The sequence below is a fragment of the Chlorocebus sabaeus genome, chromosome 10 (assembly GCF_047675955.1).
Source record: "Chlorocebus sabaeus isolate Y175 chromosome 10, mChlSab1.0.hap1, whole genome shotgun sequence".
NCBI classification, from domain to species: Eukaryota; Metazoa; Chordata; class Mammalia; order Primates; family Cercopithecidae; genus Chlorocebus; species Chlorocebus sabaeus.
Genome location: NC_132913.1, coordinates 78,664,102 through 78,688,528, shown reverse-complemented (window position 1 = coordinate 78,688,528; position 24,427 = coordinate 78,664,102). Strand labels below are relative to the sequence as shown.

General features: G+C 39.0%; 1 protein-coding gene across 5 annotated transcripts in view; it reads right to left on the bottom strand.

The window, feature by feature from the left end:
• The window catches only part of MYO1B (myosin IB), a 178,389-nt gene that overhangs the window by 55,952 nt on the left and 98,010 nt on the right, over positions 1–24,427 (bottom strand). For all 5 annotated transcript variants that reach the window (XM_007965683.3, XM_038000623.2, XM_007965686.3 and 2 more), the window contains exons 6-11: positions 21,059–21,105; positions 17,121–17,184; positions 7,525–7,623; positions 6,007–6,110; positions 4,487–4,634; positions 4,090–4,208 (exon numbers count right to left, since the gene is read on the bottom strand). In XM_007965683.3, the coding sequence (XP_007963874.1) occupies positions 4,090–4,208; positions 4,487–4,634; positions 6,007–6,110; positions 7,525–7,623; positions 17,121–17,184; positions 21,059–21,105 (581 nt within the window). The remainder of the gene's footprint in view (positions 1–4,089; positions 4,209–4,486; positions 4,635–6,006; positions 6,111–7,524; positions 7,624–17,120; positions 17,185–21,058; positions 21,106–24,427) is intronic.

Genomic DNA, 24,427 nt, shown 5'->3' with positions numbered 1-24,427 from the left:
GTTGGGTGTCAGCAGCCTAACAAGGAACTGGCCTTGGGAGAGAAAAAGCTTAAGGTTTTGTTTCTATTTTCAACATGCTGGCCATATGTGTGTATTTTGCTGCTTGTAAGTAAAAAGTTGGGTATTACTGTTAAAATTAATCAGTACATTTTTATTTTACAAAAAGCACAACTTTTGTTAGATTATGTGGCAATACTTTCTCTACATTTCTTCCTAAATAAAATGTAACAACTTTAATTAACACATTCACTTCCCTGGCAACATAACACAGCTGAAGATAACACCTTTTCCCTTCATCTGACATTTCCATGCGAATTCCAAACCTCCCTCCCTACTCCAATTAGGGTTAGAGAATATACCTAGGAGTTGGCAACAAACAAACAAACAAGGGAGGGAATGCTTCCATAGTAGAAAATGCATGTCAAATGCTCAAACAGAGAAATCAGAATATAATTTAGGCGCATCTTTCCCCAGTACCCTTTCTTCTAGTTTTTACTTTCTTAAAATAGGTCATTTAAGTGCTTAGAATAATGCCTAGTACACAGTTAGACTACAGATGTACTTCTATTGCTTTCTGAAGTATCCTTTTTGTCTACTACTACCTCATGAGCCTAGATAATTTCCAAATCCTTTCCTTTTTCTTATGAATTGAAGTTATCTCAAAACACCATGTATTTGTTGATGAGCCCTTTTTTATCTTAATGTCATCCAGCTTTTTTAGTTATATGCTGTCTACTTTCAACAAGCCACCATTTCAATAAGCAACTGAACTAACAGTGACAATTTCTTCTGGTAAACTGCTTTATATTTTTTAAAGTGTATTAACAGCCAATATTAATCTTCTTTGGTTCCTTCAACAATATTTATTCCAGGGGTCTCAAACTCAAATGCTTCCAGGGACTGTGTGATAGAAATGAACAGGAAATGATGGCTCTCTCTGTTGGGGTTAGAGGATGCATTCCAGGCTAAAGGCACTCAAATTCAACATTTAAAGAGCAAACAAAACCAAAGAAAATACTACCCTTTAGTCAACTAAAAATATTGAGCTTTACCTGGCCCTAGGGGCTGCCAATTTGCCACCTAGCTGCCAATGTGCCGCCCCTGACTTCCTGAGCCTGATTCATGCCACCGAATCTCCACAACAATATCCTATAAAGCAGTAAGGGAAGGAATGTCTATTCCCACTTAAGGACCACTAATATGGTGTGTAGAAATGAGGGAAGCCTCAAAGTGCACTAATTCACCATCTCAGTTTCAAAGCACACTATGAAAAGACCATGCACTTCTGCAGGTGCACGGAACTCACAGAGGAAAAGTCCAGGTGGAATGTGCTGCAGACATGGACAGTAACAACAGGCATGGTCCAGGACGGCAAGAGACAAGCAAGGTGGAGACTCAGACAGAGATGCACAGACATGGGGTCCACCGTCCAGGAGTTTAGAGGTGAGCTAAGGAGATCAAACTAACACAGAGGAAACAAGCAGAGGGCAGGTGCCAAACTGCAAAGAAAAGGGGGTTCTGATGGGATGGGGGGTGTCTCAGGAGGCCTATTTGATCAAAGAAGTCTCCTTGGATGGGGCACAATCAGGTAGAGCATTTAGATGGGCAGAAGGAATGAGCACGGCATGGAGGGCGACGGGCAGGCAGGAGCAGAGGCACCAGGTAACAGAGAACTAGCAAGGAATAAACTGAGGTAAGCTGTGTGGGATCAGATTTCAGAGGACATCAGAAGCCAAGGAAAGAGTGTTTAGGAGAAGCTGAAAAACTCTTGTCTTGAGTTTCTATTATTTCAGTATTAGTCCTCCTATCTAAAGAAAGGTCTAAACGCCTTGGGAAAAGGAGGCATGGGGCAGTAAAGGTGATGCTGGGGCCCAGGAATTGAAACTATGAGGAAAGGCTAGTAAAACGAATCACTTTTCAGAGAAATCAAAACCTCCCAGGCAACAGATCAGTGGAACCAGATACTCTGAATACTACATAAAAAACAAAACAAAACAAAACAAAAAACTCAGTTGACTAACGAGCCGAATAGCTGAGGATCTCTAGCCAAATTCTTTTATGCCAAAGGTTAAGAAAATGTGGAAAGTCTTCTTCAGTGATGTAAGGTGCCTAAAATAAGCTTAGAAAGTCAGAGGTACCTGGGCCTGGTTCCCATAAAGGATGATTTAAAAAAGCAAGAGTAAAACACACAATTTTAAAAAGACCCAAAATATACATATTCCTAAAGGGCCTTCTTAAACAATACAGGCTTTTTCATGGCTTCCTTACAGACTTAACAATTCCCACTCTGGCTACTGAAAATGTCCAAACTTGGTGGCTCTCAAAATGTGATCCTGGACCAGCAGCAGCAGCAGCAGCAGCAGCAGCAGCGTCACCTCTGAATTTATAAGAAATGCAAATTCCTCAGTCCTACCCCAGACCCACTGAATCAAACCCTGGGGGTGAGGTCTGCAAAACCACCAGGTGATTTTGATGCACGTTCAAGTTTAAGAATTACTGTTGCAGATTTGCCACTCTGACTGCAGACTTCACCTCTCCAGCCACATTGCTCTGAATCCCTTCACATAGCTAGAGCTGTAGCCAAGCCTGATCAATCCAGGTTCTCAAACCTGGCTTTTCTCAATGTTTTCTTTTTGATATGCCCTTTCAGCCATACTTCACACATCTAAATCCTTTGATTGTCTCCATGAGGTCTTCCCTAATCCCTTACTTCCCTACTCATGGCCTATGTGTGGGCTTGTGCTGTACAGGCTCTCAGCAGCATTTTCTTAATTAAGTAAGCTACTCCATATCTGACTGTGAATTAGTGAGGATGACTTAGACAGATATGACAGCAAAAGCAGTAATTTAGGAGGAAGGATAGGCAATGGCTATAGCTAGGGAAGGATTGCTACAAACCAAATTTCCATATATATAAAGTTATGGTATTTACCACAGCCAAAATAACTCACCTAAAATAAGATATCAATGTTGAAAGCTAAGGACACAAAGGCATTCTTGCATTATAGTAGGAAAGGCTGGTTCAGCAACAGAGAGCAAGCCTGGCTCCACCCTACTATTTATGGAGGCTTTATGGATAGTTATAAGGAGGATGAGACAACAAGGAATACAGTTGGACAAAGTGGGCCTGAGTGGAAGTCCTAAGTTAGTAATTTAATTCTAGTCTGAGTCATTGACTGGTGGGAAAATGTGTGAGCATAGCACAAAGGGTTTTAGTGAAAGGGACTGCAGAAGCTGCCTGGGTATACATGTATGTACACAGGCATGCAACCATCCAAACATCCACCCACTTAACCTGAAGCAAAAGGAGAGAAGGCAGCAGCTCAGATTTGTGTCTTAGAAAGACTAACGACTTCACTGGCCCCAATATCAAGGGTAGAGGGGGTTCAAGAAGTAAGGCAGGGAGGCCAGTTTGGCCACTTGACCTCAAAACTGTCTTCTCCCGCTGTCTTCTCCAAATCAGTAAATGACAACTCCATGTTTCCAGTTGCTTGGGCCAAAACATTAAATCACCCTTGACTGTTCTCTTTCTCTTAAACCAGCTAGCACCAGCAAGTCCTGTTGCCTCTACCCTCAAATAACATTCACAATGTGACCACTTCTCACTGACTCCACTGCAACTACCTGGTTCAAGCCACCATCTTCTCTGGGTTATTGCACATCTCCTTGAAGGTGCCTCGCTTTCACTCCTTTTTCCCCGACCCTCTGCTCTCCACATCACAGCCAGAGTGACCCTTTGAAAAACAAGGCAGTCATGCCACTGTTCTGCTCAAAACCCTCCAGTCATCTCCCACCTCACTTCGAGTCTCCTTCCCTGGCCCAGGGAGCTCACTGATCTTACCATGGGCTAGTTTGCTACAGCACTTATTTCTTATGTCTACTGATTATTATCTAATTCCCTCTACCAGAATTTCAAGCTCCATGAGGGCAGGGATCCTTATCTGTTTAGTTTACTGCTCTGTTGCCAATGCCTAAAACATAGTACAATGATTGAGATAACAGCCTGTAAACTAAAATCTTTGTTTATACTTATATGAAAATAGCACAGACTTTTAAGAAACTTTCTTCTGTACATTATGTTTCACCCACCTGAGCCACATTCAGTGTAGTTGAAACTTTCTCCTGTTTGGCTTCAACTGTTCGGAAACTGAATGCTCGTTCTAGAACTGATTGATCAATGCCGGTCAATTCACAAATTTCTTTTAACTCTGTGGGAAGGTGGGGGATGGACACAAAAAGTGACTGTACATGTGCTGCTAATAATAATTTTGAAGGCTTAGTATGTTCTTTCTAAATCATAATCAAACAGATCAGTATAAAATGTATACATCAAAAAACAAAGCTTAGCCATAGTTCTATTTCTGCTCAGTTTCATTAGAAAGCTTTCTCACACCAATGCAAAGCAGAAGTTTTACTTTCTACATTAAAAACTGGGCAGAAGTTCAAAGCAAGTTTCCTAAACAAAGTTGATTCTCCGCGGATGTACCATTTTTATCTTTGATTTTGCTTTCATCTAGACCATTCACTCGAGATTCAGGCTTGAACTCAATGTTCCCCAGTTTCAACACCGCTGCCACCACCGCCAAGACAGACTCAGCTTCATGATCCATAAAGCCCACAATCTGCATGGCATTCTGGGGAGAGAAAAAAAAAAAGCAACTATTTTTTTTAACGGAGTTCTTTTCTGTTCTGTTCTTTTTTTTTTAAATGAATCATATTACAGATTTATTTCTGGGGGAAAAACCCCATAAAGACAAAGCTATATCGAGTTCAGTGGTTTCCAACTGTGATTCGAGGGACCCTGGGGGACCTCTGGTGCTGTGGCGGGGGTTGGGGGGCATGTAAAGAGGAAGACAGAAGAAACAGGGGGATGAGAGCAGAGCCTTGGGTGTCCACCTCCACTTCAACCACAGCAGCTCAGTTTGTATATATGTTGTTTTTTTTACGCTGAGGTTTTGCTACTACAAACAAAACCAACTTGCACAACTCCATACAAAGAAAAGCTCCTCACTCATTTTACGTATCAGAAAAACTGTGGTTTGCAAAGCTGAAGTGCCCAGCCCAAGATACTGGGTAACAGGAGGCATCTGTTCATTCATAAATTTTTACGGAGTGCCAATTACGTGCCAAGGAAAGTGGTTCTAAAACCGGTCTTGGACTCAAGGTTTAAACAAAATCATGTCCAGGGATCAACAGACTATTGCTTCCATATGAAGATGTTTATATAGTTTTCTAAAATGACATACTCTAAGAGATACTTTCTTTTTGAGAACAGCTGGCTTTTTAAAAATGGCTAGGCTACATAGCAATGGGAATAATGCAAGGTTTTGTTATTGTTGTCAAACATATACAAAAGTAGAGAGAGCAGGGAAAGAACCCACATGTCCTTTCACTCACCCTCAACAATTAATGGATGCCAATTTTGTTTTATCTATAATTCATCCTACTCTCCCCTTTCCCCATCACCACAGCTGTCTCATTTGCAAGTAAATCCCAGTTACCATATCATGTCAAGTGTATCACACATTAAGACAGAAAACAGAGTATAGTGTTATTTAAAATCATCTTTTCTAATGAATGTGGAAAGCTAATCACTCTAGTTTATATATGAGTTTCTAAAACTGTATAAAAATGAGATTTTTTCTGTCTCAAAAATAGTTTTGATTTAACATGATCCAAAGGCAGTTGGAAATTAACTTTTGCCATAAAAAACATTTGGAATTTAAAAATAACCTTAAAGGAGTCAAACCCCAGGATAATATAATAAGAAAGCTCCTTATGATAAATGGTAAAATCACACGCTCTAATAAAAGCATGGCCTTCACAATCTCGTGTGATTTTTGAGCTAGTAAAAAAATCAAAGTAACAAAAATAGAATTCTTGCATAATTCTAAAACCTTAGGGAGAATGAGCTACACTTTAAAGAAAACTCAGAATTGTTACCAGTTCCCGCTGAGCAATGCAGTGCCATGCAATTTAAAGCTTGATGAAAGTACTACATCTTACCCGCACGGTTCTAAAATTTGCTGCATCATCCACGCCATTCACTTTGGCCGAATCCAGACTCAGGTAGTTATATCTGCTGAAATCCCTCTCAAGCTTAAGTTTATCTATGGAATCAAAGACACAAGTTGTTAAGTTGCTTCAATAAATCCAATCTTTAATATCTCATTCCCTTTGATATCTTGTTCACATTGGTAAAATGGCTTTGGGATTAAGTACTGAATCAAAAGAACAAAAATTATACCCAAATATCAGTAACAGCATATTCTTAAAATGACTTTTATCACTGTGATAGCACACTTTGTTTTACACTTATCTAGATAAGTCTCTTTTGAGTTTTTATAATAAAAAATATCTTCAATGTATTATTTCATTATAACATATGATGTCTGCCTGGTGATTCCTTCACCATTGGATATTTGGGTTCTCTCTAGTTTACAATAATAAATATAGGGCAGTGATAAATGTCTTCATACCAATTGTTTTTTGGATTCATTTGAATTATTTTGTTGGAATATGGTCCAAAAAGTGGCGTGACTGGATGGCAGCCTCTAACTGTAAGAGGTCCTCACTTTGAAGTAACACCCACAGCTCTACGCAGATCAGTATGCCACCAGCTCCAAGCAGATCAGTGACAACTCTGCTAGCTTGATCCTTAATAACTTTTGCTAATACATGCACAGTAGATACTTCAGGGCTGTTTTAATTTGCATTTGTTGATTATTAGTGAAGATGACTTTTCCTAAGTGGTATTGACTTTTCATAGCTCTTCTTGTTCGAACTATTTGTTCACTACTTTTCATCATTTAGCTATTGGCTATTAGATAGTATCTTTGTGGAATTATGCTAATTCTCTAAAATTCCAAAGGCCAGATTTTTATCTCTTGTATCAACTGCAAAATGTCTTCTCCACTATTTTTAAATATTCGCCTAACAATTTGTTTTTATATAATTGTACTCATGTAATTAGAACACTGATAATTTTCTCTCCCCAAAGAGAAAAAAACATATTCTTCCATTTTATATTTTAAATGTATGATCAGTCCCTGCCCTACTAATTGGCTTTGGCCAAGTCCAGACTGAGGTAGTTCTAGCTGCTGAAATCCCACTTGTGTCGACTGAATCATCTGCACAGTCCTCAACACATTGGAGATGTATGGCACAGTATCTGGTGATGTACAGGAACATTACACATACCCTGGGGTGTGGTAGAAACAAACACACCATGTTCTTCGCTTCAACTAGAATCATGGAAAATTATTGAGAAGGAAGGGGCAAAGCATATGGAGTATGTTTTAAAGAGAATGCGTCAGAAAGTGCTGTGACACTGAAAATTAAAACACAGGAACAATTCAGGCACGAGGCCTGTAATCCTAGCACTCCGGGAGGCCAAGGCAGGAGGATCACTTGAGCTCAGGAATTAGAGATCTGCCTGGGCAACATAGTGAGACTCCCAGCTCCAACAACAACAACAACAACAACAACAACAACAACAACAACAACACAGAAACAGAGACTTACTGAGGAGCTCTTCAGAGGCACCAGAGAGCAGTTGATAGAACACATGGAAGTTTCTTTCACCTCTTGGCTGTTTAACAACCCGAGATTTCTCTAAAAGATCTAAAGAGAAGAGTTAAATCATAGTATTGCATTTGTTTCACCTTCAAATCCACCATGCTTTTTTTCCTTCTCACTTTCTTTTTCACTTTCTATTATGCATTAATAAAATGAAATAATAAAGGAAGCTATATTTTCAGTTCTACCTTCAGGAAGAAGCACAACTCTAATGAAAATCACATTGAGTTTCATTTTCACCTAATGAAAATCCTACACAGGTCACATTCTTTTTAAATAATGAATATATAAATAAGTTACATTCAACACACTGATTAAAGATAATATCATTTTTATTTTAATAATGCTCTTGATTTTTTATGATGACATTAAATTCCTGAAAATGTAACATTACAAATGTAAGCAATGAAATACAGCCATTCAATTATGAGTCTACCTAGTAATTATAATAAAAAATTAGTTAACACTTTGAGATCTTTATTATGTGCTAGCTGCTTTACAGATAGTATCCCACTGAATCCTCCCAACCATTTTATAAGGTATCATTCTACAGCTGAAAACACGATAGTTTAGGAGTTCACATAACTCAGCTGGCAACCTGTGGAACTAGCATTTGAAATCAGGACTCTTGCACTCACATGGCCCACTACCTGGGAGATGCAAAGTAGAGTTTGTGGATATCTTGAAGTCTTAGAGAAAGATGGTTCTCATTGATTTGGTGTCATTTGATATTATATTTTCACTGACCCCAGATAATTTTCAACCCATAAATCTGAGGTTTTACCAAATTTTCAAATGGGGAAGGAGGAAGGAAGGGAGGGACGAGAAAGGAATCACTATGGCAGTATACAGCACGAGGCAAAGTACAATGGAAGAGGATATTCTTGCCTGGAGCCCTGCTTATCACTGACTAGTGATACAAAAGGCTGTGGGCAAAGGCAAACTTCAACTACAAAATTCCAAATTAGTAATGTCATCATTGAGCACTAATTCTAGAGAACACACAAATTTGATGTCCCCCCAATCAGGCTGCAATCTAAAACATCACGAAAAATGCTTGGTAAGGGAGAGAATGATGTGCCATTTAATCTAGGAATGATCATTCAACTTTTTAATTCGTATTTCTGGAACCTACACCAGCATTTATGGAGGAGTTTAGGTAGAGTGAAAGGGTATATATTTGATGAATGAGAAGTCCTAGGGTGCTCCAAATACGTAAGATTGTAAGAATAAAGAGATGCAGCGTAAGAAAGCATAAAAAATTAAGCCAACTGAAAAAGAACAAAAATATGTAAGTACAAAAATTATTAGGCACAGGATGCTGCAGATTTTTCATGTTCCCCGGCTCTCATATGACTTGGAAGACTGCCAGTGTCCTTAAATCATAGATGGAAAATAATGAAGCCTTCATATTTAGAAAACATGAAAACAAAACAAAAAAACCCCAAAGGTTGAAAAGTACAAGTGGGATATAACTTAGGGAAAAAAGGATTGTGTAATAATTACCATCTCTAAAAAATGGAATGTTTCAGTCAATTAATATGCAAAAACTGACGTGCAAAGCAGAAGATAGACTAAATACATAATGTTAAAGATGTAGTACGATTTTACTTATCATGTGACTGAGCTTCCGTGGGATCCTGTAACAGTTTCAGAAGAAAAAACCCACAGGACATGGGCACATTCTTCATTGAAAAGCTAATTTTTATAGGAAATTCCTCCAGTTTAGAAGAAAGTGGCTTGATTACATAAAAAATAAAAACGCTACATTTGACTTCATCCATTCATACACAAATTCCTTCAAACAGGTCATCTACTGCTAACGCACTATGTGCCAGCGATTTGGGAAGAAGCCTGGCACCAGCTGGACACATGCTGACCTTCCACTTGGCCTACAAAAGTCACACGTGTTCCTGGCTGCTCTTGCCACCCAAACCAACAGCAGCAGCTCTCTTCACAGTGAGATGCCAAGGCCTTTGTGAGTGGGACGAGGTGAGCTGCTGTCCTCTCACCTTACAGTGGCACCTTGTAATGATGACAAGCTATTGTTTAGCAGCACTTCCACAATCACATTACAGGGGGGCTGGGCGCGGTGCCTCACGCCTGTAATCCCAGCACTTTGGGAGGCCGAGGTAGGCGGATCACAAGGTTACGAGATTGAGACCATCCTGGCTAACACAGTGATACCCCGTCTCTACTAAAAATACAAAAAATTAGCCGGGTGCAGTGGCAGGCGCCTGTAGTCCCAGCTACTTGGGAGGCTGAGGCAGGAGAATGGCGTGAACCCAGGAGGCAGAGCTTTCAGTGAGCTGAGATTGCCCCACTGCACTCCAGCCTGGGCGACACAGCAAGACTCTGTCTCAAACAAACAAACAAACAAACAAACAAAAAACCACAATCACATTACAAAAGCAAACTGTAGTAGGTCAAGACATGAAATAACACCTTCAAAAAGCCCATGATAACACTACACTGTGCAACAGCAACACACTGGCCAGTCTAGTGTTTGACACCTTTTGAATAAATGCTCATGGACATTGCAGAGTGCAGACATGGCAATGGCTGTAAGATTCAGCAGATAACAACTACCAAGTTAAAGAATAATATTCACTTGTGTGCAATGTAAAAAGGAATGCGGGCCAAATGTACTTTGTGAACTGCGCACACTGAAATCATCAGTGATTACTCTCATACTCAAATGTGAAACATGATACTATCATATTCAACCCTGAACACCTTCCCTGAGATTGGTTTTATAACCCCTATTTTACAGATAAGAAAATGAGGCTCGCATCCCACTCTTGGTAAAAGCAATAGAGCCAGAATTCAAAGCTCTGGGTGACTAGGGATCATGCTTACAGTCTTTACAATTTTCCAGCAAAAAAAAAAAAAAAAAAAAAAAGCTATGTCCTTAAACACTTGGAAATGCTGTACTTTGTATAAATACATGAATTCACCTAAGCAACTCAATCACAAGATGAGGAATCTTTTATTACAAAGCAGCTGAAGGTTTTACCACTTAAAATGCTTACTCTATTACTCTAGAGCCTCCAATTTCAGTTTCTTTATGACTTTTCTCGTAAGTCACAAGCTTCCAGGTAGAAAAGTAATCAGGGAAAATGTTTGCCCCCAAATAATTTACTCGCGCTTAAGACCATTCCTTATTGGTTTTCTTCCCCTAAATGTGCATGCACCAACATAATCTAACAGCTTGAAGCCATACCAAATAATTACTCAAAGTAGAGAACATAAATTCAATTCACTATAGGGATTCACCACCTGACTATTTTAATTTACTTAAATGTGCCCCGGAATTAAGTCAAAGCAGAACTTCTGCAGCCTTCTCTTCTGCCTTAGGTGTACTTCTACCACCACCAGTTGAGCCTCTGCTAGCAAGATTTAGTAAAGAAGAGTCATTATTAGACACTGGATATTCAGTATAGAAGAGATATTCTAGATATTCTAATGCACCTACATCCTCCTCACGAGATACGAGTTTAAGTTTATATTAAATTTAGCATAAATTTCCATTTTAAGGAAAGAGATAAACATATTAAGCCACTCTAATGGGGAAGTTAAGGGGGCAGGGACAAAGAAATAACAAATCAGAACCTGCCCCCCTGCCCTACTGCCCTGCCGCTGACTATCAACACGGAGCCTGGCCGTCATGTAGGGGCTTTCCTAGTTCGACTCATTACCAGCTAGTCCACAACACATATAGTGCCTGTGCATGTCAGAGACAGCCTCCCCAAGGCACAAGGTGTAAAAGAAATAGTCTAAGACTGTACCTGCTGGAGGATGAAGTTTTTTTTAACAGACAAATAAATAAAAAGACATGTATTGGTTGAGAAGAAAAAAAAATCACATCACATACTTTGGGATGTAACAGAGAAAGGGTTAGATAGTATGATAAAAGCTTCATTATTTTATGTATACTCTCCTCTCCTGGAAAAAGAAGTGGTCCAAATTCTTGATTAAGACTAATTATGAAAAAAATCAGCTTTGTCTTGTGAAGTGAGAAAGACAATGAAAGCCTGATTGAAAGATGATCACTCAAACTGATGGCTACAGAGACCCTGTGCCTCCTCTCCAGTTGCTCCAAGACGAATATTATGAAAAAAGCATCTCAGCGGCATTTAGGTTCTTGCAGTGAATTTATGCCTCCTCAGTAAAGCAAAAGGATACATTAAACAACAAGCATGTGCCCGTGATCTAAGCAACTATAATTTATCTACCTTTTTCCTCTTGTCTTAATCACTCCCGAAGAAAAAGTACCAAACAACCAGTGAAGGCATGGGCATAACAGATGGTAGTTTCAGCGGAAAATTCTGATTATGAACTTATGTTTACTTACTTATTGGGATATATATTCTAAAATCTATTCTATACTTTTTCTGGAAACAGACAACATAACCCTCAAGATTGACAACTAGGAAGGTTCACTCATGACAAATTTTAAAGATTAAAAAAGTGGGGCAAATGTCTTCTTCCAAATCATTCATTCACTTTGTATGTATACTATAGTAAATGAAAAAAGATATGAACATCGACCTCAGGGCTCCGACAGCCGTGGTCTCACATGATTCTCTATCTATTTGCAGCTTTGCTTTGAGGGATCTAAAGCATTTAGCCTGCTATTTGCAGGTTTGCTTTGAGGGATCTAAAGCATCTAGCATGCCATGACATTACAATTCTTTCCCCACTTCCACTGCACTTTGCAGCATTTTAAGAAATCAACTTCAAAGTTTTCACTCAAAAGTCAGTATCCTGAAGTCATAAAATCAGCATTAAAGATAGCTAGACATATTGCATTAAAGTTCTGAAAGGGTTTCCAGTGTTTGTACAGGAAAAATTAACTTGGGCTCTAAAGCACTAAGAAAAACGTAGCTTATTATATACCTAATTACTGTTTTTTATTAGGATTTTGCCTCCCTTCATAATTAGCAGAATTTTTTTTTTTTTTTTCAAGCTGAACAAAGTCAGCACCAGGAGAAGTCTGACTACCAATAATTTTGTTTGCCTTTCTGGGAATTTAGGAAAAGTATTTATTTAGAAGTATTTTTAAATGATTAGCACAGAATATTCAGACAAAATTTTCTTTTTTTCTTTTTTCTTTTTTTTTTTTTTGAGATGGAGTCTGGCTCTGTCGCCTGGGCTGAAGTGCAGTGGCCGGATCTCTGCTCACTGCAAGCTCCGCCTCCCAGGTCCACGCCATTCTCCTGACTCAGCCTCCCAAGTAGCTGGGACTACAGGCGCCCACCACCTCGCCTGGCTAGTTTTTTTTTTTTTTTTTTTTTTTGGTATTTTTTAGTAGAGACGGGGTTTCACGGTGTTAGCCAGGATGGTCTCGATCTCCTGACCTCGTGATCCACCCGTCTCGGCCTCCCAAAGTGCTGGGATTACAGGCTTGAGCCACCGCGCCCGGCTCAGACAAAATTTTCTAATAAAGCAGAAGCTTTATTTCTCAAAAAAACCTCTCAACTGTACATAATTACTTCTGTGATCATTAATTCATCCAACAAATACATATAAGGTGTTCAACACTATTATTATTATTTTTTTTTGAGACGGAGTCTTGCTCTGTCACCCAGGCTGGAGTGCAGTGGTGCAATTTTGGCTCACTGCAACCTCCACCTCCCAAGTTCAAGTGATTCTCCTGCCTCAGCCTCCTGAGTGGCTGGGATTACAGGCACATGCCACCATGTACAGCTAATTTTTGTATTTTTAGTAGAGTCGGGGTTTCACCATGTTGGTCAGGCTGGTCTCGAACTCCTGACCTCGTGATCTGCCCGCCTTGGCCTCCCAAAATGCTGGGATTACAGGCGTGAGCCATGGTAACCAGCCTATGTTCGACACTATTTTAGTTGCTGGTCATTTAGTAATGAACCAGGCTAAGGCTCTGTCCTTACAGAGCATGTATTTGATGAAAGGCTAGAGACAACAAATAACTATACTGAAAAAAGCAAATATTTATTGAGTGTTCACTATGTACCAGGCACTACTATAAGTGCTTTAGATACTAATACATAATCTACACCTCAAGACAACCTATGCAATTGGTCCTATAGTTATTCTCATTTCAAAATGAAGAAATGGAGGCACAGAGAATGACGTAATTTGCTGTCTTTTGTTTAGACACTGGAAACCACATGATAAACCAACAAGAGTTGCAAAAGTAGGCTCATAGGTATGCCCCAAATAATGGACAAGGAAAAAAGAGCCTGCCTTTATATGCACTTACACACCTACTGTGTCAGGTATTACACTAGGCTCGTGACATGGTAATGTGAACAAGACAACCTCTCTCGTCCATAGTCCGCTCAGGTATATGCACGTCTGAAATAACAGTTTCTTCATAGCATATATTTCTCTGTGCTATTCTTCTTTTAGAAGATAGAATCCCTTGCAACCTGTACCATATGTTCTCCACTGTCTAAACTGCCACCAAATGCCTGTGATATTAACTTTAAAAATTGGTTTCCAAAAGCTTCCAGTTCGTAACACCAGATGCAAAATCCCCAAATACAAAAACATAAATATTATCAGACCAACAAACCTTAACAAAGTAGAAGTATCATTTTACATTACCTAAACATTTGTATGTGTTTCTATATTTTATCTTCTCTATTAAAGCAAATGTTTTACCATCTTCTATTTTAATACCTCTCTTAAAGACACTAACCTTAGGGATATGTAGTTTTCAAGTGAGTTCCAGACTTAATTTGTCTCTTTTACAAAAAGAGAGAGAAGTTACTGGGCTTTCTTTTCCTTTCCACTTCCTGGGTACACAATTGGCTCAAGGGATATTGTGCCTTTTTCAAGGTAAGAGTTTTTGCCAATGACAATCTATGCTTTCACTAGGCAGTTGCTAGAAAAGGAGACAAAATATACTTCCTACAAAATGGCAAATTTTGTCTTCTTTTCTACGCTACAAGAAGCTAACTTTTAGCTTCTTTAGTTTGGAGAGAACACAAGATGGTTTATCCACTGCTTTAAACTCCCTTCTGCCAGAAGGCAGCAGCTCCCAATGACCACCTATGAGTCAGTTCTCTATACAGGATGAAATTTCCTGCTCTTACCACTAATGTATTCCTTTTCTCTCCAAAGCAAAGGATATTCTTAAATACCAGGGTGTTCCCACTACCACAAATTTCAATATAATTTCACTGTGGGAACAAATGGTAACAAACACCATATGAAATCCATTCATGAAGATATATTAATCTTAATTGGAAAAGAACTGAGTGTTTAATATTTATTCTCCACGGATACTGCAAGAATCAGGGGACAAGACATTTGTGCTTAGAACTTAAACTTCAAAATTTAAAACCAAAGTTGTTTTCTTATCCTTATAATAAAGTTATCCTGAATTATTTTCCTAAAATCCTCAAGAGTAATATTGATTAAATCATTCCAAAATGTTCAGCTGTAAGTTCTGTAATGAAAACAATATGAAACCTACTCTCATTTTTAAAAAGTGTTTTATTAATTTTATAGCTAGAGTTAATTTGTCTTGTAAAAAGAAAGCACTAAAGACTCATGAGTATCATTCAGACTAAATACTAATCATTCCTTAAAATGGTGAACTGAGGCACACCACTAGCTGGATAGCTCTGATCAGCTGCCATATACTGTAAAAGGAGTTTTCCTAACAACTTTGGCAGGGGTTATAATCATTTACCTTTGGTTATACCATACATAGTTTGCATGAGTACTTTTATTCCCATATTTTGTGTATGAAATCATTTAACTTAAGTAGCACTATCCCATTCAACTTCAATTCATATTAAAACTTTCTCTTCAAGGCATTTCTCTAATAATTAAACATTCTTATAAAAATGGACAATCCCAACACATGGCATACAAAAGTGTGTAGTTGGGCAAACTAAAATGGAAACTTTATTTATTTATTTTTCAGATGGGATCTCACTCTGTCACCCGAGGCTGGAAGTGATTTTCCTACCTCAACCTCCTGTGCTGGGACCACAGGCATATGCCATCACATCTGGCGAATTTTTTGTATTTTTGGTAGAGACGGGGTTTCACATGTTGACCAGGCTGGTCTCAAACTGATGAGCTCAGGTGATCCCCCCCGCCTCAGCCTACCAAAGTGCTGGGATTACAGGCATGAGCCATTGCGCCCAGCCAGAAATTAAATTATTTAAGAACTACAGAATGCTGGAAATGGGAAGAACCATGGAATTCATCCAATTCAATCCTATCATTTTAAAGGTGAGAAACCTCGAGCCCTAGATGGTTACTCTCTGAATCATGATTTAAAATTTTTTTTTTACATCAGCTGCATAGTTTGACCAAATTAACTAAATAATAATTTTCAAAGGGCATTCTTCTGGTAGGGCTAGTCAGGAAGATCTCAGTGGCATCTGAGAGTGCCAGGATTCTGGGCTACCCATCTCCTCTTCAACCAGATCAGGTCTTATTTCACTGGTACCATCTTTGGGGTTCAGCATAATATTTCCTTTGAAGACAAAATGCCACTGTTATAAGAAAAATAAATGTGCACACTTTGGATACTTCAGTCAACTCTTTTTTTTTTTTTTTTTTTTTTAGGTCTAAACATAAATTTTTTCATTCTAACAATCCCAATAGCACCATGGGATGGTGAGGCAGGCAGGGGTAGGAAGAGGTTCAGTTCTATGGTCCTCAAAAAACCCAGAGGACTCAAGAGGATAAGCAGACTGTGGCTGGGGTGCACAAAGCACTGAGTCATCAACTTACATTTTCCAAACTAATCAACCATGAGTCAAGAGGAGCAGGGACATCAGGGTTGTGTCGTGGGCGCCACAGCTCCCAAGCACTGACAGCACTGTCATTTTTATAAGAGACACTGAAAACCCTGTGTGGCGCTCATATACCCACTTTAGAAAACTCGGCACCTAGGCTAGTATGAGCAGACCTCATCTGTGTTTTTGTTGTTGTTGTTGTTTTGTTTTCTTTACCTTTCACATAGAATGTTTCACTTCCACAGTCAAAAATCATGTCTAAAGAAAGTTTAAAAATCTGTTTTACCTAACAAGTGTATCACATTCCAATCACTTAAATACACTGGAAGAGAAGCAACATTTCTCAAAGTAAGACTGAAGTACAGGTCTACTCCTTTTATTGAATAAATATTACTCCAAAAGTTATTAATTTAAAACCAATTATTTATATTTTGCTTTTTTATCATAAACATTTTGTTAAAGAAAATAACCCTTAGAGGATCTTTTTTCATACAGGATTCCCTTAAAGACCTATAGGATTTTAAAAAGACCTAAAGAATATAAAAAACAGTAAGGCAAATATTTACTTAGCAAACTCCTAAAAAGTTTTTCCAAGGTAAAGATGTTAAGTGATCTTTAAAAAGATTTATAAATTACATTATATTATAAAACAATCTGAAATGCAAAGCTTAAAGTTTAAAAATAAAGCAAGGAAACATATTCTTATGCCTCAAAGACACAAGTATCTAAACTATTCTACTATAAATACATGTTTTAGTATTCTGAACGTCTTTACAAGGACTCAAGAAAAATACTCACAGTTACTTATTACTCCTCCTAGCGGATCGCCTTTAAAGTCAAATTCAATATCCATATATTTGCCCTGCCAAAGAAAGATTTTGTGAATTTTCTAGTTCATCTCAAAATACTCACTCAGTGTACTTCTCAGAGAATAGCAGACTAAGCCCTTATTTTTCTACATTTGTTTAAATGTAACTAAGAAAGACACAGTTTATATAACCAAGATGCAAAACAACATGCCTCCATAAATAATTCATACTAAATACCCCATTAGTTCAAAGCTAATATAACCCACTGCTAATTTAGGAACAAATCTTCTCAGCCACCATGTGACTTTTCCATTTCAGATTATCTTTCAAACTACTGGAGGATATGTACTCAATTCAAAAATAAAAACAGAAGAAAAATAAGTCATCTGTGTATATAGACTGGTTGGGAAGACAGTCTTTTTCTATTTGCAGAATATGTTTTAAGCCATTGCTAGGAACTTGAAACATATCAGTAAATGAATTGAAACGTTCAGAGATCTGTTTTTATAACTACTCAAATCAAATGCAAGATTATGTGTTACGAACAGGTCAGAAGCACACTGATCATTATTCCTTTTTTTGGCTTTTCACCCAGATTATAATAGCAATATATAACACAGGTTCATTTTACACTTTATGGACAGTATGTTAAACACACAGACACACACATGGAGTTTAATATTCTGATTGTTAAAGAACTGGTCTATAATTGCCTAGAGAGTAACAAGTATAACAGAGTAACTGTGACAGATGTTTCTTGTTTGGAAAAGTGTATGTGGTTCTAGTAAGTAAAGTCTTTAGTTTTGTTTCATAGCCTAAGAATTACTTTAACTCATTAATTTTCAAATGAGGGTAAGGCAGAAGAAATACAATCACATGGAACTCAGTCAACAATGCAATTTGTGCCTTTGTATCAGCTTACGCATGCTCCTGCACCTTCTCTTTTTTCATCATCACGGGTCATCTACCCTTTTAGGTCTGCACTTATTCATAAGGATATGTCTGTCAACCACTTCTTTAAAGCTGAAGTAGGCACAAGTGAAAGCACGGCATGGCTCCTGCCTTCAAGGAGCTTACTGTCTAGTGGGGGAATTGAGACAGGTCAACCGGACACTCGAGTCTAGGAGGATATGTCCTACAGTGGGTCCTGGTGCTATGCCAAAGAAGCAGGAACAAAGGGAGAATAGGAAATCTGCCCCACCTTAACTGCAAAGTATCAGCAGAAGTGAGGCGGGCAAGGAGGTGGGAGACCAGGAAGGAGTAGGCATTAAGAATTGGCAACCATGAGGATGAGTGGGAAACAAGGCTGGAGAGGGAAGTTGGAGCACATGATTACTTTGAGATATTCTCATCACAAAAAAGCCCTGTCCTTAAAGGCTCCTAAACAAGGATGCCATGATCAAACCTGCCTATTTACAAGATTTCCCTGGCTAGCATGGAATGAACAGGAAAGAAGCGAGAGTACATGTAGCTGACAGGAGGTGGCTACAGTGATTAGTGGAGAAATGTTGGTGGCTTTAAGCAGAAGTAGTCAAAGAGAAAAAGTAAACAGAATTGAGAGCTACCCGGAGAGTCACAGTAACAGGCCCAGGTTGGATGCAGGAGATGAGAGAGGATAACAAAAAAAATTCAGTCCTGTGGCCTAGGCCACTGAGTGGACAGGGAGGACCTCCAAGAAGGTGGGAGACCAAGGAGGCAAAGCAGCTACAAAGGAGGGGAAGAATGGTTACTCTGTCAAAGGAGTCAGAGGTTGACCATGTAAGAGGGGATCCTTTTGATAGAAGGTGGTCCCTGGCCACACGAGGCGACAGAATCTAGAGCCTAGGTAAAAGGAGCGTACATAGACATACGTATAGGCTAGGCACCAGGAAGCAGGATTAACTCAGTTTGAAGGCCTGTATGATGACGATGGTGATTTCTGTGAAGTAGGCGTAACATCAAGAGCTGAGAGTAAAAAAATAGGAGGTTTGAGGAGAGTAGAATAAACACTGGAGAGAATGGAAAAGGATGCCAACCAGGGATAAACCAACTAGTGGCCAGCCCTGAGAATTCGGTTGATAGTGGAATGACATTCTTCCCACTAAGCCACTTCCTGATTACTCGCCAAAAGCTGGGTTCTGATCACATTACTAGTCCACTCAGAAATAACTCATAGCTCAATTTGTCAAACTACAGCTGCTGTGGTGGGGAGGGGACCCTGTGAGGCATCTCCATGGGAACACTGGTTCAAAATGTGAGCTATGATGAGCAAGCATTAACTAGAACACAGCAGGGTCTATCAGACTACTCTATGAAGAGGTCAAGGATTTCATTCCAGGTTAACTAGACCAACAAAGACTAGTTTGCAAGTCAAAGAAATTGCAATTTCCCCGGAGCACAAGTACATAAACCACTGTTATGTACAGTAGTAACTTTAAATACAGCAGAGTCCTGCTATAAAATTAAAACATAGGTATATTACTAGTCAAGTCACAGACCACAAAGCAGAGAAACTGCTAAAAACTGGGCATGAAATGATTTAGCCTATAATCAGGTATTAATCTCATATCCTAATACCCATGTTATAATAGGATTTCTCTGAAGTTACTTAATAAACCAAATCACCTGCCAAGCCTTTCACTAGATTTCAAATATCACTAAGAAGTAACAGCCTTTTAAGTAATATGGGTTTCTACATTTTTATGGTCTATAGACTAAATACATCTGCAAATATTAAATACTGTGTGTGCATATAATTTGCAAACAGCAAAACTAAAATCTGTATCACATAAAGGAGCTTGATCATTAGAATTACTTCTATCGCCCACACTTCACTTCTAATTCTATTTATGTAATGAGATTAGCCATGTTACCACAACAGGAAAAGGCATGGATCAAATCAGTTATAACAACTTAAGGGGCTAATCTGACGGAAAAAATTCACAGCCTTGGAATTAGGAACCTTATTTAGCCTGCCGTTTTCTAAACCATGAAAACTATCTCCACTTGAGGTCACTGTCCTGCCTTAAGCACAAAATAACCTTAAGGAGGAAAGAGCTAAATGGGATCTAAAAGAAGAAAGTGGAGAAAGGTCAGGAAGGGTCTCAAGTAAGAAGGCATAAAAGATCATCAAAATTGTCCCTGATGGCAATCAGTAATGTATGTGAGAAGACGGTTCATAAAACAAACGATCTTTTATTATAAAAATGTATACATCAATTTCAAAACACCACCATCAGACTCAATATTTCCTGCAGCTGCATTCAGGCAGCTGTGTCTCTGTAAAGGGCAGAGGCACCAGAGAGCATGGCCCGGCTGGAGGAGCCCACTCTGTCAACATGCAAGGCACAGGCCAGGGAGTAGTGGGGGATGAAGCTGGGAAGATGGACCCTGTCTAGCATTTTCCAACTCAATCAAGCTCAAAACACCAAACAGATTTGGTTTTTATTATTCAGTTCTACTCTACAGCCCCACACTCACCCCACACGCTTGCATTTGTTGCCAAGCCTATAGACTTCACCTCTATTTAATTTTAAAATACATCCCATCCTTTCCAGACCCACTAAATAAGGGACAAGGGCTACGGTGCACCCTAACCCTAAACTTGAGACCCAGTTTACCTTTCTCTTAATTTCTGATTCTTGATTTCTAAATACCAAACTCAGATAAGTAAAGTGTTACTCTAAATAGCCTCATTTAAATTGCGTATGGGATTTTATGATAGAAGACGTCAAGAAAACATGGTAAAAATAGCTTGTTACTCCAAAAAGAATTCAAAAGGAAAATTCCAGAAACCAAGAGTCCTTATAGAACTTTGAGTCTCAAAAGAGATGATGTTCCTCTTATTTTAAAAATGTGTGTATTAAGAAATATTAAACATCTACTGGTTGTTTAAACATACATGAGCTAAATATTAGTGTTAACACTTATGCTTATACAAATACTTACAAATCTAGAGGAGTTGTCATTCCTTACAGTTTTGGCATTTCCAAAAGCTAGTAGGAAAGAAATAGACGTATGGTTAAAAAAATAATAATAATCTCAAGCAGAAAGATGAAGCAAATACAGCATTTGAAATCTATGATTTCTGGAAAATACAACTTGTGGCAATGATATTTCTGTTCAAAACTTCCACAGAAATATACTTAACAGAAGTCTTAGTAAGTTGCTAAAGCTTCCATGTCTTACAAGTTCATAGAAAAAAAAAAAAAATCATTCCTATGATTCATGGAATTCAAGTATTACTGTAAACTTAACCTTATCTAATTCAACACCTTTTAACACTTTTACAGAGTAGTCAATTGAGTGACCAGGAAGCAAGGCTTCATGCTCTTCTAGGATTATCATCACTGAATAAGGTTATTTCAGAGATTACTTATCATTATCAAAGGCTTTATGGAACTTGAAGTTTCCAGATCATGCGGAAAGGCATGTGAACCTTTAAATTGTTTAATTAATTTTAAAATAAAGCTGTTTAAATATTATTAATTATATAGCTCTGGAATACAGGAAGAGTAAGATATTTGGAAACAATAGTCATTTCTAATAGGCTAAAAGTGCTTTCATCAGTTTATGTATATCAGACCTAGGTGAAACTTTCCAAACAACGAAGAGAAACAATTTGGCCCATAATGCAAAATAACAAAAGTTCCAATCTTAGCTGTTTCCTGGAGACAAATCCCTCACAAGACTCCCTTTTAAATGAGGGCATTTAAGAACCCCAGGTTGACGCCGCCCCAGGCACAGTGCTCCTGTTTAACATAGGGAACAGCACGGAGTCATAGAGTAAAAGGATTGTTTCACCAAGCCTGTGCACAAGATAGGAGCAAATTAACCTGGGCCATGGTAGTAGAAGATTAAGCAGCCTAAACGTAAGTCGTATAAGTAGAGGAGATCCCTGTTTGATGCTCTGGAAGCCCCGCCCTGCCCATCTTTACCATTTCAAACTTTAATGTGCAGACTAATGACATGAGGCTAAAGTGCAGACTCAGGTTCAATGGGTCTGGGAAGGGGCATGAGATCCTCCATTTCTACCAAGTCTCCCACCCGCCCGGTCTATTACTGGGATCCAGGGCCCACACGGCAGCTAGCATGATAATGTGGTGAACAGAAATAAACTTTTGGGGTCAGAGGCTACGCATCAAATCTCTGGAGGTCTCCATAACTTCTTCAAATTAAACAGGGAGCAGATTAGACTACTGAGTGTTCAAATGAGACCTGTGGGCTAAAATCTGGACTGACTTTTGAAAGCAGTCACCTGATCAAGGAGAGAGGGTGTATGTTTACATATGTTAACTCTGGTAATTCAGCAGCCACACCTGATGCACTGTATTTTATATGGGGTGGCTTTTTTGTGTTTTTGATTCTTAAAAAAATAGTTGCTCAAGCTCGGTTAAGACAACATTTACAAAGTCAACACAGGCAAAGTTCTTTGCCTTAGAGATGCTGCTTGGGCTGAGTATGGTTTGGTAGGTCCCCGGCAGCAAATTCTGTCTTCAACAGAAGATGAGCTGAGATGCTATACAGAGTGAAGAAATCTGCACACTAAAAATATTCAAAAAAGGATGCTTGCTGGAGAGGTTCCCGTGCTTATCCCATGTCCACCACCAGTTAAAAGGCTTTCATGAATGCAACCTTGATAATGGTGTGTATTGACCTAGTTATCATGAAGACTATGACATTTCTTGTGTTTTCACAGGCTAGTCTTTTGTGGTGGGTGTGAACATGCAGGGCTGCCAAGTTAGCTAACTTGCACAGCTCCAAGTCCAACTAGAGATGTTGATGCATAAAGGACAGTTTATTGTGGCTTGAAGGTCAGGGGCAAGTGAAGGAATTGCTTCAAAGAAACTTTATTCAGGGTGCTATTTGCAAGCCATAAACCATCTTTTCATCAAACAAATCTGAGTTGCACATTACTAAACACAACCCTAAACACTAAAGTCTTTTATTGTGAGCCACAGAATAAAAAGCAAGTGTTCCATTATAGAACACTTGAGACACATTCCTCAATTGGCTTTTTTTAAGTTCATTGTTCTAAATGTTCATTTACAGTAGCAGCTCCAGCTAAAAAGTAAAGCATTCCCATAAAAGATAATGCATGCCCACAGTAGACATTTCTTCCATTTCCTGCACTGGAGCCTAGTTCCAAATACCACTGAATAAAGAGCCAGATTCTGGTCACAGATGCAGGCTACAGCAATCCTCAGCATTTCTCCTTTACATCACAGCATTCTTAAAATAAGCATATACAGAAATACAGCAAATGTATAGCACCCTAACTTAAAAGCAAAAGACAATAAACAAAAAGTCAAATATTGGAACAATACAGTTGAGAGATACCGCTTTCCACAATAGCTTTGTTATTAAGCTACTGAAATGGAGGAAAGATCAAAAACAGCGTAATAGATGATTTGCCTTATTTCTCTCTTATGCTACTAACTGGGGATACAGATGCATGGTGTGTCCTTGTAGTGGTGAAACTGAAGCATCAGAAGTGTGTCTTGGGGTCACAGTGAATACTCGGTATTCAGGAGCCTCTCTGAAAGGGCAGGAGAGGCTGAGCCTGAGTACAAATGACAACAGGGCAGGGTTTTAACCCTTCATCCTGGGAAAAAGCAGTTCTGCTTTAATCCATGTTGAATCTCATCCTTCCATGACTTTCCTTCCATGACTTGGACCAAAAAATTCCACCAAACTACTTATCTAGGCTAGAGATTCTAATCAGGGTGGTTCTGACTCCCCAGGGGACATCTGACAATGTCTGGAGATACTTTCAACTGTAACAACTAGGGGCAGGGGTGCAACTGGCAGCTAACAGAGGTCAGAGGTGCCCAGGACAGGCCATCCTACAATGCACAGGACATCCTCCCACAGCAACATGTAAGCAGTCCAATAGTGCTGAGGCTGAGAAATCTTACTCCACCACAACAAATATGTGAAGTGACAGTAAAGACATGCTTACAAGATACAAGATAAAGCATTTTTTTTTTGAGACAGTCTCCCTTTGTCGCTTACAATATAAAACAAGTTTGCTTGTTTTTTTTCTTTCTTTCTTTGAGACAGAGTCTTCCTCTGTTGCCCAGGCTGGAATGCAGTGGCGTGATCTTGGCTCACTGCAACCTCCGCCTCCCAGGCTCAAGCGATTCTCACATTTCAACCTCCCAAAGAGCTGGGATTACAGGTGTGTGTCACCACGCTCGGCTAATTTTTGTATTTTTAGTAGAGAAGGGGTTTCATCATGTTGGCAAGGCTAGTCTCGAACTCCTGGCCTCAAGTGATCCACCCCCCTTGGCCTCCCAAAGAGCTGGGACTACAGGT